General features: G+C 43.8%; 1 protein-coding gene across 1 annotated transcript; it reads left to right on the top strand.

Annotated features, from left to right (window-relative positions):
- Positions 1-10,651: 10,651 nt before the first annotated feature.
- Positions 10,652-17,366, top strand: ODF4 (outer dense fiber of sperm tails 4). The gene is made up of 4 exons (XM_019980419.2): positions 10,652-11,456; positions 14,691-14,860; positions 15,192-15,326; positions 15,519-17,366. Exons 1-4 carry the CDS (start codon positions 11,008-11,010, stop codon positions 15,800-15,802), a joined length of 1,038 nt encoding a protein of 345 aa, XP_019835978.1. The 5' UTR covers positions 10,652-11,007; the 3' UTR covers positions 15,803-17,366.
- The last annotated feature ends 1,626 nt before the right edge of the window (positions 17,367-18,992 follow it).

Here is an 18,992-nt window from a genome sequence, read left to right on the forward strand (position 1 = left end):
CACTTGGCGAACGCAACATGCTGTACATTGGACAATGCCTGATAAAATCCTTTAAAAATGTGCCGAGTCTATGAGGTTGATGGGGTGCTATATTTTTAAATTTTATTTACTTATTTATGGCCGTGCTGGGTCTTTGCTGCTGTGCAGGCTTTTCTCTAGGTGTGGAGAGCTGGAGCTACTCTCTAGGGTGTACTCAGTAGCTATGGTGCATGGGCTTAGTTGCTCCATCACCTGTGGGGTCTTCATGGATCTTCCTGGATCGGGGATAGAACCTGTGTCTCCTGCACGGGCAGGTGGATTCTTTACCCCTCAGCCCCCAGGGAAGTCCGATGGGGTGCTATTTTAAAAATATAATTCTTTTCCCTTGAAAAAAAAGTGTAATTCACATGCAGCAATATTCACCCTCTTTCCTGGTAGCTCAGCTGGTAAAGAATCTGCCTGCAAGGCAGGAGACCCTGGTTCAATTCCTGGGTCAGGAAAATTCTCTGGGGAAGGGATAGGCTACCCACTCCAGTATTCTTGGGCTTCCATGGTGGCTCAGGGAGTAAAGAATGCAGCTGCAATGAGGGAGACCTGGGTTCAATCCCTAGGTTGGGAAGATCCTCTGGAGGAGGCCATGGCAACCCACTCCCCTGTTCTTGCCTGGAGAATCCCCATGGATAGAGGAGCCTGATGGGCTCTACAGTCCATGGGGTTGCCGAGTCTTGGACACGACTAGGCACACATATAGTCATGTAATCACTACTGCAATCAAGATACAAGTGTTTCATTGCCCCCTGAAGTTCACTTGTGCTCCTTTGTGCTGAACCCCTTATCCCACCCCAGCCTCTGGCAGCCCTTGTTTGTTTTCTGTCCCTACAGTTGTGTCTTTTCTATAATCGTATAGATGGACTTATACAGTAGGCAGCCTTTCAAGTGTGGTTTCTCTCATTTAGCAAAATGCTTTTTGTCCACGTTGTTGTGTCAACACTTTTCTTTTTATTGTCAAATAAGAGTCCATTGCATGGATGCACAGCAATTGTTTATTCATTCCCTAGAGTGAAGCATGTTTGGGTTGTTTCCAGTTCAGTTTTTTTTTTGCCATGTAGTCTTGTGGGATCTTATTAATAGTTCTGGGAGCAGGGATTGAACCTGCATCCCCGGTGTTGGAAGCATGGAGTCTTAACCACCAGGGAAGTTCCTGTTTCCAGTTTTAAATGATTACAAATAAAGTCACTGTTAAGTATTCTTGCATAGGCATTGTGTTTGTTTTGGTTTTTTGTTTGTGGATACAACTGAGCGACTGAACTGACTGACTGACTGACACCATGCAGCTTGTGGGATCTCAGTTCCCTGTGGGACTTGAACCTAGGCCACAACAATGAGAGTGCTGAATCCTAACCACTACACTGCCAGAGAACTCCTTCCTGTATAGGTTTTTGGATGAATGTAGATTTCATTTCACTTGGGTGCATACCTAGGGGTGGGATTACTAGGTCATATCTCTGCCAACAAAGGTCCGTATAGTCAAGGCTATGGTCTTCTCAGCAGTCATGTATAATTGTGAGAGCTGGACTGTAAAGAAGGCAGAATGCCAAAGAATTGAAGCCTTTGAACTGAGGTGCTGGAGAATACTCCTGAAAATATCTTGGACAGCAAGGAGATCTACCTGGAATAGTCACTGGAAAGACTAATGCTGAAGGTGAAGCTCTAGTATTTTCGTCATCTGATGCGAAAAGACGACTCGTTGGAAAAGTCCCTGATGCTGGGAAAGATCGAGGGCAGAAGGAGAAGAGGGTGTCAGAGGATGAGATGACTGGACAGCATCACCAATGCAATGAGCGTGAACTTGGGAAAGCTCCAGGAGATGGTGAGGGACAGGGAGGCCTGGTGTGCTGCAGTCCATGGGATCGCAAAGAGTCGGACCTGACTGGGGGACTGAACAACAACAACGATAACAATGATAAGTGTTCAATTTAACTTTATTGGAAACTGGCCATCTGTTTTCCACAGTGTCTGTACACTTTGCATTCCCACCAGCAAAGTATGAGCATTGTGGCTGGTATCCTGCTCTGTGTCTTGGCCACTAATTGGCATCATCAGTTTTGTTGTTTTGTTTTGCATGACAGTCTATTAGGTGTGTAGTGGTATCTCGTGGCTTTTAATCTGCCTTTCCCTAATGACTAATGATGCTGAATATCTTTTCATGTGCTTATTTGTATATCTTCTTTGGTGAAGTGTCTGTTCAAAACTTTGGGCCTTTTACAAACTGAGCATTTTGTTTTCTTATTATTGTGTTTGGAGACTTCTTTGTATATTCTTGATATAAGTTCTTTATCAAATATATGATTTGAAAATATTTTCCCCCAGTCTGTGGCTTGTCTTTTTATTCTTCTAAACTGCATTTTTCCAGGAGCAGAAATTCTTTTCTTTGCAGTCACTTCACTTCTTGCTTTAAGCAACCTTTTTTCTTCTTACTTCTGTTGAGTTGGTATATAGAAGGCAATGGAACGTCCCACAGAGGCAGAACCAAGCAAGCAGGACACACACAAGGAAGCCTGTCTGCCCATCATTTTCCCACGTGCCCAAAGCCTAAAGGTCAAAGGACATCCTGGGAGGAGAGTGGATCTAGCAACTTAAGATCTTCTGGAGTCTAGTTCTTTATTCAGTGTGCTATCCTTAGAAAGGCAGCATGGGCACCACCCGGGGGCTTGTCCAAAGTGTGGCATCTGCATTTTAATGAGATGCCCAGACCAGGAGTACACACATTAGAGTTTAAGGAACATCACCTTCGATAGGCCCACATGAAGGAAGAATGTATATTTCATAGAGGCAAAAAGGAGGGACCTTGCAACACGTGGATTCTGGCCACAGAGATATCCTAGCAAGGCCAGGTGTCTGGGAGCTCATCACAGAGGAGATTCATGCTGGAGTTTCTACTGGGGTGAGCTGGCCTGGGGCAGGACTGTTTCTGAGTGTCACATAGGCAGCAAAGCACATCCACGTGGACAGTCAAGGAGTGACAATAAGCTTGTGTTCTCAAGTCCATGTTCTAAGCCCAAGTCCATATTCTCCAGGGGCTACTGTCTTAGAAGCATTGGTAAGCCCCTCCCCTTACTTACGCAACAGTGGGACTCCTTCCTTTTCAGAAATCTCCCAGTCTCACACTTCATTCCAGCTGCCACTCTGTACTTGTGTGAGCATGTGATCATTACTAGTCGACTGCTCAGCTTTCTTTCTTTTGGGAAAGTGATCCCTTCCCACGCCCATGTAGTTCATGGGTTGTCAATCAAGGCATCTGAGCCAGACACTTGGGATTTGGAATCCTACCTAGAAATAGAGAAGGATGGAGGTTCAGGGGGATCTGGGGGACAATGGTGGGTAGAGAGACCAGTTCTTTTTCATTTTTAAAGAAACTTTAATTTTTATTTATTTATTTTATGTCCTAGGTCATGCACGGATGTGGGATCTTGGTTCCCCAGTCAAAGATCAAATCTGTGCCTCCTGATTTGGGAGTGTGGAGTCTTAACCACTGGACCACCAGGCAAGTCCTGAGAGACCAGCTCTTGCTAATGATTTGTCCATGCTCCCCCGGTCTCTGTTTAGTTCTAGGCCTGGATGTTCTGCTTTCCTTTTGAGTCTGTGCTTACTCAGTATCACCCAATATACTCCTTTTTGCCTAGCTTAGTCAGTCTGGGTTTGTGCTTGTAACCAAAGAACTCACACTGATACAAAATCTTACAAGATAATTGGTCAGTGCTGCTGCTAGCCCACAAGGGCCCTTTGTGCCTTCAACCTTGTGGTTAACAGGCGGCCCTTCTGAACAGATGTAGGGTTAGTTGACTTGGCAGGGAGCAGCACCTTTATGTAGATGTAGAACAAATTGCATCTTCCTCCAGGCCACTGGGGATCCCTTGGTGGGGTATGGCTGATTGAGCAGAATGAAGTCTAGAGTTCAGTTCTTACCCTCTTTGCCATGTGCTCTTGTGCAGTGCCCATCCTGCAACCTTACATGGAGACTCTCTTGTCACATCCCTCACCCTTCCCTTTGGCTCTTTCTCTTCCTTCTGTCTTCCAGTTTACCTCTTCTAGGCTTTTATTCTGGCAACATCAAGGCTGATAACAGCTATGTTTACTTTCATAGCTGTGGTTGAGTCTTCCGTGCTTTGTCCATCTGTTGATTCTAAAATTGAAACTCAATAAACAGTGTTTACCTTATATATTGTGACTGTATAAATATCTTTCATTGCAGAGCTAGTAATCACTAAGATTACATTTCCTTTCTTGAGGAAATTGTGTTGGACTATTTTTAATTACCTTTTGAAAAACTGTATTTGATACATTCACAGGTTTATATGAAACATACATTCACAGTTATTTGTTATTAAGTCGTGTCTGACTCTATGACCCCATGGACTGCAGCATGCTGGTTACCCTGTCCCTCACTAACTCCCAGAGTGTGCTGAAATTCATGTCCATTGATTGGTGATGCCATCCAATCATCTCATCCTCTGTCGTCCCCTTCTCCTCCTGCCTTCAATCTTTCTCAGCATCACAGTCTTTTCCAATGAGTTGGCTCTTCACATCAGGTGGCCAAAGTGTTGGAGCTTCAGCTTTAGCATAAATCTTTCCAGTGAATATTCAAGGTTGATTTCCTTTAGAATTGACTGATTTGATCTCCTTACAGTGCAAGGGACTCTCAAGAGTCTTCTCTAACACCACAGTTTGAAAGCATCAATTCTTTGGCGCTTGGTCAAATGATTCTAAATGATTCTAATGTAATGAATACCCATGCACTCATCACACAACTCAGGAACCAATAGCCTATTGCCTACTGGTGTATGTACCAGTGCAACCCTTTCTGTCCCCTTTCCCTGCCTCCCCTGAGAAATAGCCACTATTCTACATTTTGTGTTTATCATTTCACTGCTTTTTAAAACATGCCATGCAATCATAATAGAATGTATGTTTCAACAATGTTTGGCTTAGTTGTGCTTATTTATAATCTTTATAAAAATGGTATATCTGTGGCATACTTTTCTGGGAGCTATAGTTCTCAGGAAGCATTGTATTGCCTAGATTCTTCCATATTGTATTGTGCTGCATATGATTTCTCATTCCTAGTAGGGCCAGCCCCTTCCCCACAACACTGGTCCCTCCTGGCATAGAACACACTTCACAGTTATTCCTACCTGTAACTGAGGAAGCTAGGGAATTTGCCCACCAGCTCCCTATCTGTCATTAGTTTGTAGGTCAGCCTTCAGACTTGGGTGACCCTGACCGTGGTTACTGGTGGGGGCATAGGCTTGGATTACTGTGATATTGAATGGTTTGCCTTGGAAACGAACAGAGATCATTCTATAGTTTTGAAATTGCATCCAAGTACTGCATTTCAGACTCTCTTGTTGACCATGATGGCTACACCATTTCTTCTAAGGGATTCCTGCCCACATTAGTAAATATAATGGTCATCTGAGTTAAATTCATCCATTCTAGTTCATTTTAGTTTGCTGATTCCTAGAATGTCGACGTTCACTCTTGCCATCTCCTGTTTGACCACTTCCAATTTGCCTTGATTCATGGACCTAACATTCCAGGTTCCTATGCAATATTGCTCTTTACAGCATCGGACCTTGCTTCTATCACCAGTCACATCCACAACTGGGTATTGTTTTTGCTTTGGCTCCATCCCTTCATTCTTTCTGGAGTTATTTCTCCACTGATCTCCAGTAGCATATTGGGCACCTACCAACCTGGGGAGTTCCTCTTTCAGTATCCTATCATTTTGCCTTTTCATACTGTTCATGGGGTTCTCAAGGCAAGAATACTGAAGTGGTTTGCCCTTCCCTTCTCCAGTGGACTACATTCTGTCAGATCTCTCTACCATGACCCATCTATCTTGGGTGGCCCCACATTGCATGGCTTAGTTTCACTGAGTTAGACAAGGCTGTGGTCCATGCGACCAGTTTGGCTAGTTTTCTGTAATTATGGTTTCAGTGTGTCTGCCCTCTGATGTGCTCTCGCAACACCTACCGTCTTACTTGGGTTTCTCTTACCTTGGACATGGGGTATCTCTTCACGGCTGCTCCAGCAAAGTGCAGCTGCTGCTCCTTACCTCAGACAATATCTTAGTAATCCAAGCCTATGCCCCAACCAGTAACGCTGAAGAAGCTGAAGTTGAATGGTTCTATGAAGACCTACAGACCTTTTAGAACTAACACCTAAAAAAGATGTCCTTTTCATTATAGGGGACTGGAATGCAAAAGTAGGAAGTCAAGAAACACCTGCAGTAACAGGCAAATTTGGCCTTGGAGTACGGAATGAAGCAGGGCAAAGGCTAATAGAGTTTTGCCAAGAGAACGCACTGCTCATAGCAAACACCCTCTTCTAACAACACAAGAGAAGACTCTACACATGGACATCACCAGGTGGTCAAAACGAGATCAGACTGATTATATTCTTTGCAGCCAAAGATGGAGAAGCTCTATACAGTCAGCAAAAACAAGACCAGGAGCTGACTGTGGCTCAGATCATGAACTCCTTATTGCCAAATTCAGACTTAAATTGAAGAAAGTAGGGAAAATCACTAGACCATTCAGGTATGACCTAAATCAAATCCCTTATGATTATACAGTGGAAGTGTGAAATAGATTTAAGGGACCAGATCTGATAGATAGAGTGCCTGATGAACTATGGACAGAGGTTCATGACATTGTACAGGAGACAGGGATCAAGACCATCCCCATGGAAAAGAAATGCAAGAAAGCAAAATGGCTGTCTGAGGAGGCCTTACAAATAGCTGTGAAAAGAAGAGAAGTGAAAAGCAAAGGAGAAAAGGAAAGATATAAGCGTCTGAATGAAGAGTTCCAAAGAATAGCAAGGAGAGATAAGAAAGCCTTGCTCAGCGATCCATGCAAAGAAATAGAGGAAACCAATAGAATGGGAAAGACTAGAGATCTCTTCAAGAAAATTAGAGATACCAAGGGAACATTTCATGCAAATATGGGCTTGATAAAGGACAGAAATGGTAGGGCCCTAACAGAAGCAGAAGACATTAAGAAGAGTGGCAAAAATACACAGAAGAACTGTACAAAAAAGATCTTCACGACCCAGATAATCACAATGGTGTGATCACTCATGTAGAGACAGACATCCTGGAATGTGAAGTCAAGTGGGCCTTAGAAAGCATCACTACGAACAAAGCTAGTGGAGGTGATGGAATTCCAGTTGAGCTATTCCAAATCCTGAAAGATGATGCTGTGAAAGTGCTGCACTCAATATGGCAGCAAATTTGGAGAACTCAGCAGTGGCCACAGGACTGGAAAAGGTCAGTTTTCATTCCAATCCCAAAGAAAGGCAATGCCAAAGAATGCTCAAACTACCGCACAATTGCACTCATCTCACACGCTAGTCAAGTAATGCTCAAAATTCTCCAAGCCAGGCTTCAGGAGTATGTGAACTGTGAACTTCCAGATGTTCAACCTGGTTTTAGAAAAGTCAGAGGAACCAGAGATCAAATTGCCAACATCCGCTGGATCATGGAAAAAGCAAGAGAGTTCCAGAAAAACATCTATTTCTCCTTTATTGACTGTACCAAAGCCTTTGACTATATGGATCACAATAAACTGTGGAAGATTCTTCAAGAGATGGGAATACCAGACCACCTGACCTGCCTCTTGAGAAACCTGTATGCATATCAGGAAGCAACAATTAGAACTGGACATTGAACAACAGACTGGTTCCAAATAAGAAAAGGAGTACGTCAAGGCTGTATATTGTCACCCTGCTTATTTAACCTATATGCAGAGTACATCATGAGAAATGCTGGGCTGGAAGAAGCACAAGCTGGAATCAAGATTGTTGGGAGAAGTATCAATAACCTCAGATATGCTGATGACTCCACCCTTAAGGCAGAAAGTGAAGAGGAACTAAAAAGCCTCTTGATGAAAGTGAAGGAGGAGAGTGAAAAAGTTGGCTTAAAGCTCAACATTCAGAAAACTAAGATTATGGCATCTGGTCCCATCACTTCATGGCAAATCGATGGGGAAACAGTGGAAACAGTGTCAGACTTTATTTTGGGGGGGCTCCAAAATCACTGCAGATGGTGACTGCAGCCATGAAATTAAAAGATGCTTACTCCTTGGAAGGAAAGTTATGACCAAACTAGACAGCATATTAAAAAACAGAGACATTACTTTGCCAACAAAGGTCCATCTAGTCAAGGCTATGGTTTTTCCAGTGGTCATGTATGGATGTGAGAGTTGGACTGTGAAGAAAGCTGAGCACCGAAGAATTGATGCTCTTGAACTGTGGTGTTGGAGAAGACTCTTGAGAGTCCCTTGGACTGCAAGGAGATCCAACCAGTCCATTCTAAAGGAGATCAATCCTGGGTGTTCTTTGGAAGGACTGATGCTAAAGCTGAAACTCCAATACTTTGGCCACCTCATGCGAAGAGTTGACTCATTGGAAAAGACCCTGATGCTGGGAGGGATTAGGGGCAGGAGGAGAAGGGGACGACAGAAGATGAGATCGCTGGATGGCATCACCGACTCGATGGACATGAGTCTGAGTAAGCTCTGGGAGTTGGTGATGGACAGGGAGCCCTGGCGTGCTGCGATTCATGGGGTCGCAAAGAGTCGGACACGACTGAGCAACTGAACTGAACTGAACTGAAATGACCATGCTTAATGGGATGGTACTCGTCCCTGGCAGGGCCAGAGAATATTTGGGCTTGGAATGGAGCGATCTTTGCTCTGGCAGCTAAAGGTTTAAGATGGACTGTGCGGGGTGTAAGGGCCACGTTTCTCATTATGTGGATGAAAGAAAAGGAGGAGGGTGGTTTCCAGAGAAAGAAAAAAGTACTCATGGAGGGATTTCCCTGGTGGCACAGTGGATAAGAATCCGCCTGCCAGTAGAGGGAACACAGGTATGATCCCTGGTTCAGGAAGATTCCATGTGCTGCAGAGGAGCTAAGCCCATGTGCCACAACTGCTGATGCATCTGTGTGTCTGGAGCCTGTGGTCTGTGCAGCAAGACGAGCCACTGCAACGAGAAACCCCCACTCGCCACAACTAGAGAAAGACCTGGAGCAGCAATGAAGACCCAGCACAACCAAAAGTAATAAATGCATTCATAAAATAAATAAATACATTTTTTTTAAAAAGATGCTCAAGGAGGAGCAAGACCAGAGTCCAAGTTCTGTGATCTGAATATTTGTGTCCCCCAAATTAATATGTTGGGAAAGTAACCCAGAAGGTGAAGGTGGGAGGCTCCACTTTAATGAATAGGATTAACATCCTTATAAAAGAGACCCCACAGGGATCCCTAGCTTCACCTGAGGACACAGCAAGAAGTCTGTGACCTGGAATTGGGCTATCGCCCAAATATGCCAATTATGATTGTGTGGCACCATGCTCTTGGACTTCCAGCCTCCAAAACTATGAGAAATAAGTTTCTGTTGTTTATAAATTCTACAGTCTATGAAGCCTGGTGTGCTGCAGTCCACAGGGTTTCAAAGAATCGGACATGACTAAGCGACTGAACAACTCTATGGTATTTTGTTGTAGCTGACTGAATGGATTAAGACACAGAGGAAGATTCCTCACAGGATTTGAATTCGTGATTCTAATTATTCTGAGTTCCAGCTGTGCACATGACCTCATGATCTATAATTAACTCCCCTTTGACTTAAATTAATTTCAGTTCCATTCCAGTCACTCGTCAGCAAGGATGCCTGCTAAACACCTCTGTGGTTTTGCTCTTTCTTCTATGTTTGCTGGTGAGAGTGCAAAACAATGAAAACAATAACAATAATGATGCTGCTTGGGCCTTCCCTGGTGATCCAGTGGCTAAGACTCTGTGCTCCCACTGCAGGGGGCCAGAGTTCAATCCCTGGTCAGGGAACTTGATCCCATATGCTGCAGCTAAGGCCGGGAACAGCCAAATAAATAAATAAGATAAATAAATATTTAAAAATAATATCTCCACTTTCTGGGAATTTACTATGAACAAAAGATTGCTTTTTGTTCATTATCTTATTCAATACTCAAACCAAATCTAGACAAGTATTGTCCCACGTTACAGATGAGTAAACTAAGACACAAAGAAGCTATATGATTCTTCCAGGTTCATAAAGCCATTAAGAGGAAGACCCCTAATTCATCTCTTGGGTTGCTGGACCGAAAGCCTTTGTTCTTAACCATATGCATCACTCTCTTCACAAAGTGAATCAACTCTGATGGGATTCAGACTCACAGCCTGAATTTGAAAGGCTTGTTCCCCACAATTCCAGGCGCTAACTGAGGTCTGGAAGCCACAGTGATCAGGCTGCCCCAGGTGACTCAGATTTATTTTCCTACAGCTCAAAAGACAGCTTAGGAAAATCTCAGACTGTATAACACTCTCATGTCCCCTCCTGGTCCTGTGTCTTTCCCCTCTGGTGCTGAGATTTAAAAAAAAAAAAAAAAAAAAAGGGAAAAAGTAAAAAAGAGGGGAAGGGGTGGGAACTGTGAACCAGAAGTGAGTAGAGGTGGGGGAAGTAGGGAGAAGGTTGGTGACACCTGTGGGAGGCATATCCAACCGTCTCCCTGGGGATAAGCTCCTCCCCTTCTCCTGCTCCATCCGTGAGTACTTGGGGGTGGGGTTAGGGCAGAGGATGTGGGAAGAGCAAAGGAGACCCTCAGCAAACAGGGCTCTTAGAGGAAGGAGGCATCACACGCACAGTTCTGAGTTGAAGCCCCAGAGGAGCAGGGTTTCCAGAAAGAGTTTGAGCTGAAGCTGTGGGCCCCTTCCCCCAGTTGATGCCCCCCTCTCCCTCCACAAAGGAATATTCCATGGCAGTTAGGGGCCCTCTCCTGCTGAATGGGTTGTTCTTTTCCAGACGCCAGGTGCTGTGGTGGCCACTGCTCTGCCTGATGAAAATATTTAAATGATGAAGGACAACTGACACTGACAAGGGAAGGGGGAGATGGGGTGGAGGATAGAAGCGGAGTCAGGGAGTACTCAAGATGGTGACAGGGAACATTAGGGATGAATTCCCTGGGTCAGGAGGAGAAAGGGATGAACATAAGAAGCCTGGAAAGGGCTGGGAGGGCTGGAAAGCAGGATGGGGTGGCGGTGAGCCCGGGACAAGAGGAAGAGGTGCAGAACTGTGTCTCCACCCGTGACAGTAACTGGCCGGTAATTAAGGACCACAGCGTGAAGCTCCACAGGGTTTCTCCACTGCTCCTGCAGTGCAGGATCACACACAGCTCCCGCTGGATAGCGCAGGTGTTGGCCTCAGAGCTCAGCCTGCTCGCCTTCATCCTGCTGGTGGTCATGGTCTTCTCCAAGAAATGGCTGTGCTTCGAGAGGATCCGTTTCTACCAGCACTGGCCCATGAACGTCACCACCAAAATCTACACGTCAGTTCACATAATGTCCCTGGGGCTCCTGCATATCTACAAATCCAAGAGCTATTCCAACTCAGAATGGGAAAGGTGAGACCCTTACTCTCATCCCACCCCAGGGGCTCCAGGAGGAGTCCCTTGCCTTGGCCTCGACCTCTGTACCCCAGTATTCTTGGCCCTTCCCTCTGGTCAGCCCCACTTTTTTTGACCAGTAAGATGGTTCTACTGGCCCTGAGACCCCCCCAGGGATCATTGTTCCTCCTCAGTTGGGCAATCCACTTCTCCTGCCCCAATGGGAAGGCTCGCAGCCAAGTCTGTGCTTACAGAAATGTTGTGAGGGACTTGGATTCTGGGGGTGTGTGAATCACTTATTAATGACACAATTCACTATTATCCTGGGAGAAGAACCCTAGGGGATTGGGAATTTCCTTCCTCAAGGCTCTCGGACCCAGAGCTTGAGGAGTCCTCAGGATGCTCTCCTGCAGGCCCACGTTCTCACCGCTGTTCTTCCCCAGCCACAGGCTTTTGCTCTTCTGGGCCAGCTCTGTGTTTCCACCTCTGGTTACCTTGCTCCTTCCTCCTTCCCAGAGTTCTTGGAGCTACTCCATTTCCTATTCTTGTTAACTTCACCTCTGCTGTCCCCTCACCTCCCAAGTTTGGGTCTCCTTTCTCAACATTTGTGGAAAACCAGAACTTTTGACCCCTGAATTTCACTTCTTGACCTTATTAACTTTTTTTTTTTTTTTTTTAAGTTACACAGCCATAGACAACTTCCCTGGCAGTCCAGTGGTTAAGCCTTCGCCTTCCAATGCAGGGCTGCAAGTTCCATCCCTGGTCAGTGGGAGCTAAGATCCCATGTGCCTGGCAGCCAAAAAATCAAAACAGAAAACGGAAGCAATACTGTAACAAATTCAATGAAAGCTTCAAAGAAAAAAAGCTCCACATTAAGAAAAAAAGTTACACAGCCATTATTTACTTTCATTATGAAAGTGGTGGTGCTTTAGTTGCTAAGTTGTGATTAACTCTTGAGAGCCCATGAACTGTAACCCACCAGGCTTCTCAGTCCAAGGGATTTTCCAGGCAAGAATACTGGGTGGGGGAGTGGGGGGGCAGGGGCTGCCATTTCTGTCTCTAGGGGATCTTCCCAGCCTAGGGATCGAACCTGTGTCTCTTCATTGCAGGCAGTCTCCTGCATTAGCAGGCAGGTTCTTTACCACTGAATCACCAGGGAAGCCCCACCATGAAAGTAATACATCCTTATTCCAATAAATGTGGGGCAACAAAAGCTATCATTATTTGCAACCTTATTCTATTTGCTTAAGTTAATCCCCTATCAACTCTAAGAGCTAGGGATAATTATCCTCATATTACAGATGAGGAAACTGAGATTCAGGTTACCTTGCTCAAGATCATAAAGCTATTAGGCTGAACCACAAGACGGGGCCAATTTTTGACCTCTTTTCACCTGAGCAAATTCATACATAACAACCTAATAATGGCAGGTTTACAATCATAACTCAGATGTGTCTGGCTCAGAAACGTAATCAACTACATGTTTTTGCTCTATAGGTTACTCAAGGACAGTCACTACTGGATGTTTATGCAGCACTCAGTTTTTTTCCAGGCTTCTTTTTAAAAAAATTGAACACGTTCTGAGTAATTTTTACATAGTTATATTGATTCTTCACAAACTATTTTATATCTTTTAGATTATTTTTATTACTTATTTTGTATTATTTTAAAATTTATGAGATATAATAAACACCCCATATTAAGACTATACTATTCAACTTAATAGATTTATTAATTGTGACTTGACTATCTTATTTATCTATTCTTGGCAAATTTATTTCCAGTTTCATACTTAAGAAAAAAGGACCAACAAAGCTTACTAATCATGAAGTTTTTCCTGTGTTTAGTATCTCTGGACTAGATTTCCTAAAGTGGGTTTAATGGATCAAAGAGTATAACTATCGTAAGGCTCTTTAATAAAATTTTCCATGTTGCTTTCAAAAAGTATGAAAACAATTTATGCTTCCACTAACAATGTACGAAGAGGCTGTTTCATTGTACCTTTGTCAGCAATGACTATTATTTTTTAAAATTTTATTTTATCGAAGTATAATTGATTTAAAATGTTGTGTTAATTTCCGCTCTATAGCAAAGTGATTCAGTTATACACATACATATTTTTTCATATTCTTTTTAAAGTTATGACTGTTAACTTTAAATACCTGAATATATTATTTTTTTAATTTAAAAAGTTGCACAATTATTGTTAGAATGCAGAAAGTTTAAGAAAGAAAATAAAAATCACCTAAAATTTCTTCACACAGATATAATCACAGCTGACATTGTAATGGATTTACTTCCAGTCTTTTGTGTATCTATATAAAATAAATACAAATAAATATATATGTAGCTTTATTTTTGTTTTAACAAATATATATTTTAATTTTTCAAAGTTGTAATCATTTTACATGCTCAGTGTTGTAAACTCCACTTTTCAGTGATGAGCATATTATTTGTATCATGAAATAATTATTCTATAAATATCTATGTTAAAAATTTACTTGATTGCATAGTATACGGACACTGTGAAAATTCAAAAAACACAACAGATTAAAGTGAGCCTTTCACCTTCCAGGTTTCCTCCTTGGATTCTATCTGGAGACAATGATCTATCATATCATGGTTTTTAATGAACACATAATAATCTAATGTGCGGGTACCTTATAACTTAACAGCTCTCTTGTTAGACATATAAATAATTTTGGAAAGAAGATCTCTGTACATAAATTTTAATGCATATCTTGGATTGTTTCTTTAACATAAATTCCAAGAGGATGTATTGCTGGGGCAAAGGGTCTTAAACATTTAGATTTGGGTAGCATCTCTGATCACACATCAGAGATCCTACCAGTGGTGTGTGAAAGCACCTCTTTTCTCTAAATCCTTTCTTACACTAGATATGATCAATTTTGTTTTGATCTTTGCTAATTTGATAGACCAAAAAAAATCACATTTAATTTGCAGTTTTTATTGTTGAGTTTCATTTTTTATTGGACATAGGTATTTTTTTGAGAACTGCAGTTCAAGTCGTCTGTCCAGCTTCTCCTTTGAGGCATTTGTTTTCATATGGTTGGGGTTATCACAAATCTCCATATCAAGAATCTTTGCCTATTTAATAAGTGAAAATGATATTTTATTATTGTTATCTCAAATGTGCATTTGTCTGGTTGTTTCCTTGTATTTACTCACTCTATTATATTTTGTCTTTTGCGAATCTTTAGTTCATCCTGTTTTCTCATTTTCCCTAGACAGTTTTAAGCTGTGGACAAATCACCCAGCTTTTGGGGTGGCCAAGATTACCTTCTGCCTGGCCTTGGGGCTGGGCATCATCCTCACCATCTGGTTGCACCTGCCGTACATACCTGGTCTTCAGAAATTGCCCTTTTTCGGCTGGATTGGGACTGTCATGAGCTTCTGTGAAGGTGCCCTCTAGCTCTGGAAAAGGTCCTTAGTTTCTCCTAACACACATCTTCCTGGCACTTCTTCCTCTTCCTTTCTCTGGGAGTGGGGTCTGGGTTTGTGGGTGGTGGGAGGACAGAACTAGTAGTTGTTGACTGAGAACTGAGTTCCATTGATTCCTGGTCACTGGTAGGGTGGAGGTGGAGAGGTCAATTCCCATGAACCTCTGGGACCGCATGCTCTGTGTGTGCTGATGGGGGTTGTGGTTTGTGACTGTAGTTCAGCAGATGAGGAAGAATGCTTTTGGAATTCTCCAGTGAAAATAAGACCCCCTTGCACCCCTTTGTCTCCTAGCTTTCTTCGTTTTCTTCACCCTCATACTGTTCCCTGTTAACATCTGGCTCTTCGAGTTGAGAAAGAATTTATCAATCCCCCTCTGCTGGAGCTACTTCATTGGTTGGCTGGTGTTTATCCTGTATGTCATCTGTGGTGAGTGGCCCAGAGGACCCTGGGAAGTGGGAACACAGGTGGGTCAGGGCAGAGAAAGTGTGGAGGGAGAGGGCTGTCAATCCCCAGGGATAGGTTCTTAGGGACTTTTCTTCCCCTTGGCCTCACTTTGCTTGCCACTTGTTCCTCCCAATCTCTGACTTTCCTCTCCCCTTTCTCCTTGTCCTTTCCCAGCAGTCCTCTGCTACTTCAACCATGGAAAGTTCTGGTGTCTGATTCTGAGCCATTCCACCAGCAGCAGCAGCAGTTCCAGCTCCGAACATGAATCTGTGAGTGAGCTGGCTACCTCCAACACAACTGTCAGCCAGGAGGAAGTCCTGGACCCTGAGAAAAAGAAGGCATCTCTGGCTCCAAGTCCTGTTTATTCCTCTAAATCTGCCTCCTCATCCTTCCCCTCTCCAAACACTGAAGTAGGTTGGCCCTCATCACTGCAAGGAATTAAAGAGGGAGGACTTTAGGCCAGCTCTGTACACCTCGTCCTTGTTCCTGCCTTGCCTACAGCTTAGATGATGTAGAATAAATTGTCTCTTATTTTTCATGTCCAGCAGTTGTTGAGACAAGACAAGAGCTTGGAGAAGGAGAGGAAGGGAGGATGAACAAGTGTGTTTCCCAGTTCTTTCTGCAGAGGGGCCTTTCGGCATACTTTCGTCCTCAAGCCTGCCCATCTCTCCCCCCAGCAAGCACACTTGTATACAGGCAAACACCTCTGGGAGCTAAACTTCTTTCAACTTTGTTACCTCTGCCCTAACATTTGTTATTAGTAGCTGGAGAGTCATCAGGAGAGAGATATCACTGTTGAACTTGATGGTTTACTCATAGTGAAGGGTTCAAAAGCAAAATGACCCAAGGGTAAAGAAGCAGGTTAAACAAGGAGAGCACAATAGAGGGTATGGTTGTGTCCCCAGCAGCAATTCCACCTGCAGTGTCCAGCTCAGACAACTGAGAACTCAAAAAGCCCTGTATCTGGGTACCATCAGCATCAACTCAAACTGTACCACCACCACCTTCACCAGCTCCTCCACCACCACCTCCACCTCCACCACCTGAAACTCCTCCATCACCACCCCTAACTTCACCTCCCTGACTCTCTGGCTGTTACAGCTTTCTACTCCATCTCCCATGCCCACCACTCTGTAACAACAAGACTGACACAGAGCAAGAAAGGAAAACAGTAGGATCAGGTCCTGTGGTTAAAAGACAAGTTACACATGTGTGCTATAAACCCAGGCTCACAAAGACATGTGGCCTCTGGTTTCGGCAGCAGTGCTGGCCGAGACTCTTGGGATTTGGATATCTTGCATTTTGCTGGCCTTGTATGACTGATCCATATCACGTTATATCCCTCCAGCTAGAGCCCTGATGCCAGCAAGCTGGAGGAGTTCAGGGACAAATTGTGAGTGGATTGGATATGTTAAAAAAATATATATGTGTATTATTGAACCATATGATATCATTGTTTCAGCAGTTAAATATTGACAATTTCATAGGATTCAACCTAATATATATGCAATTTCATATGATTCAATCTAGTATATATGCCTGATATCTATTTTATTTGAGCTTTTTTTTTTAAAAGATGCCTATTTTTACCCTACCTGACTAGCAGCTGTGGAATTTCTAACCTAGCTTCAAGCAAATATTCTGAACAAAGAACCTAATGCAGTGTCTTGACAATTAGGCAGAACAGACATTCCATAAACCCCTACTCAGGGTCCTCCTTACGCTCCTCCCACGGGTAGCTAGCAAGGGTTTGTGGGAGAATTTATTGAATCAGTCATCCTGGGGAAGGGAAGGGACATAAAACATAGGTGTGTCATGACCACTGCCTTAGAAATAGATAAAATCTAATTAGAGAAAGTGATTCTGTAATTCTGTAGGAGTCATTCACTCAAGTGCCCACAGAGGCTAGGGAGGTAACCTAAATAAATATGGGGGCCACTATTCCAGTCTATATATAATTTTCCTCTTTTGATAAAGACCTGGTGTATTGTTTATTGCTGGATAACAAATTACCCCCAAATTTAGCCACTTAAAATAATAAATATTTATTATCTCGCATGGTTTCTGGGGTCAAGAATCTGGGAGCAACTTAGCTGAATTGTTCTTGCTCAGGTTCTCTCATGACATGACAGTCAGGATGTCAGATGAGTCATCTGAAGTCTGCTGATGTCATCTGAAGGCTTGACTGGAGCTGGAGGATCCACTTCTAATATGGTTCACTGGTAGGGCTGCTGGCAGGAAGCCTCAGTTCCTTCCCACAAGGGCTTCTTCATGTGCTGCTTCAGGGCTAGCTACCCCTACTGCTGCTGCTGCTAAGTCACTTCAGTCGTGTCCAACTCTGTGTGATCCAGTAGATGGCAGCCCATCAGGCTCCCCCGTCCCTGGGATTCTCCAGGCAAGAATACTGGAGTGGGTTGCCCTTTCCTTCTCCAATGCATGAAAGTGAAAAGTGAAAGTGAAGTCGCTCAGTCATGTCCGACCCTCAGCGACCCTATGGACTGCAGCCTTCCAGGCTCCTCCATCCATGGGATTTTCCAGGCAAGAGTACTGGAGTGGGGTGCCATTGCCTTCTCTGACAGAGAGCCATTGAAGAGAGCAACGAGGAGAAAACTCCAGTGCCTTTTATGACCTAGTCTTGGGAGAAATCCTCCATCACTTCCATCATAGTTCTATCGGTTGGAAGTAAGTTACTAGGTTCACCCCACACTCAAGGCGAGGGGAGTTAAGATCTACCTATTGAGGGAAAGAGTATCAGGAATTTGTGGGGGAACTTCCTTGGTGGTCCAGTAGTTAAGACTCCATGCTTCCACTGCAGGTGGCACAGGTTAGATCCCTGGTTGGGGAACAAAGATCCCATATGCCACACAGTGTGTCCAAATTAAAAAAAAGAGAATTTGTGGGTACATTTTAAAGTCACCAGAGTCTGCCTTCTGGTCATACATTATTTGCATTCCCCCTCAAGCAAAATATGCTAACCTATTCCAAGGCCCCTCAAAGTCTCATCCCATTCCAACATCAATCAGCTGAAACTTCAGAATCTTGCTGTGTTATAAATGATGGAGTTAAGTCCCCCTTGTGAGGTTTTTAAGAACTGTTCCAACTTGGCTGTGGCAATGCCGCTTGAGAGGCAAAAGAAATTAGAGGCCCCTATGGGACATCCTCTGGTGGTCCGGTGGCTAAGACTCCTTGCTCCCAATGCAGGGGGCCTGGGTTCAATCCTTGGGTCAGGGAACTAGATCTCACATGCTGCAACTAAGACCCAGTGCAGAAAAAAAAGAAAAAAAAAACCCCAAATATTAAAAAAAATAAATTAGAGGTCCTAGAAGAGGGGGACATGGCATGACACGTGGGAAGAACACCTTGGGAACAGGCTCAAGTGAGCAGATGGACAGCTGAGAGAGTGTGAGGACCTGGGGGCAAATGTCATTATTGGGGTCAGGGTGGAGCCCACAAGCAAAAGGCATGAGGGGATTTACTGGTGCATTAGAGTGTCACTAGGTCACAGAGAGGGGAGGTTCAGAAGAGGAACTTGTGGCAGGAACTAAACCAGCCAGACTCCACTGGTACACCTGGTTACCTGGTCACCTGGTGAGGCATCAGGAAATTATGAATGTTTAGAATTTTGCAATACATTTGCCTGATGTTATG

Source organism: Bos indicus, chromosome 19 (genome assembly GCF_029378745.1).
Source record: "Bos indicus isolate NIAB-ARS_2022 breed Sahiwal x Tharparkar chromosome 19, NIAB-ARS_B.indTharparkar_mat_pri_1.0, whole genome shotgun sequence".
In the NCBI taxonomy this organism is placed as follows: domain Eukaryota; kingdom Metazoa; phylum Chordata; class Mammalia; order Artiodactyla; family Bovidae; genus Bos; species Bos indicus.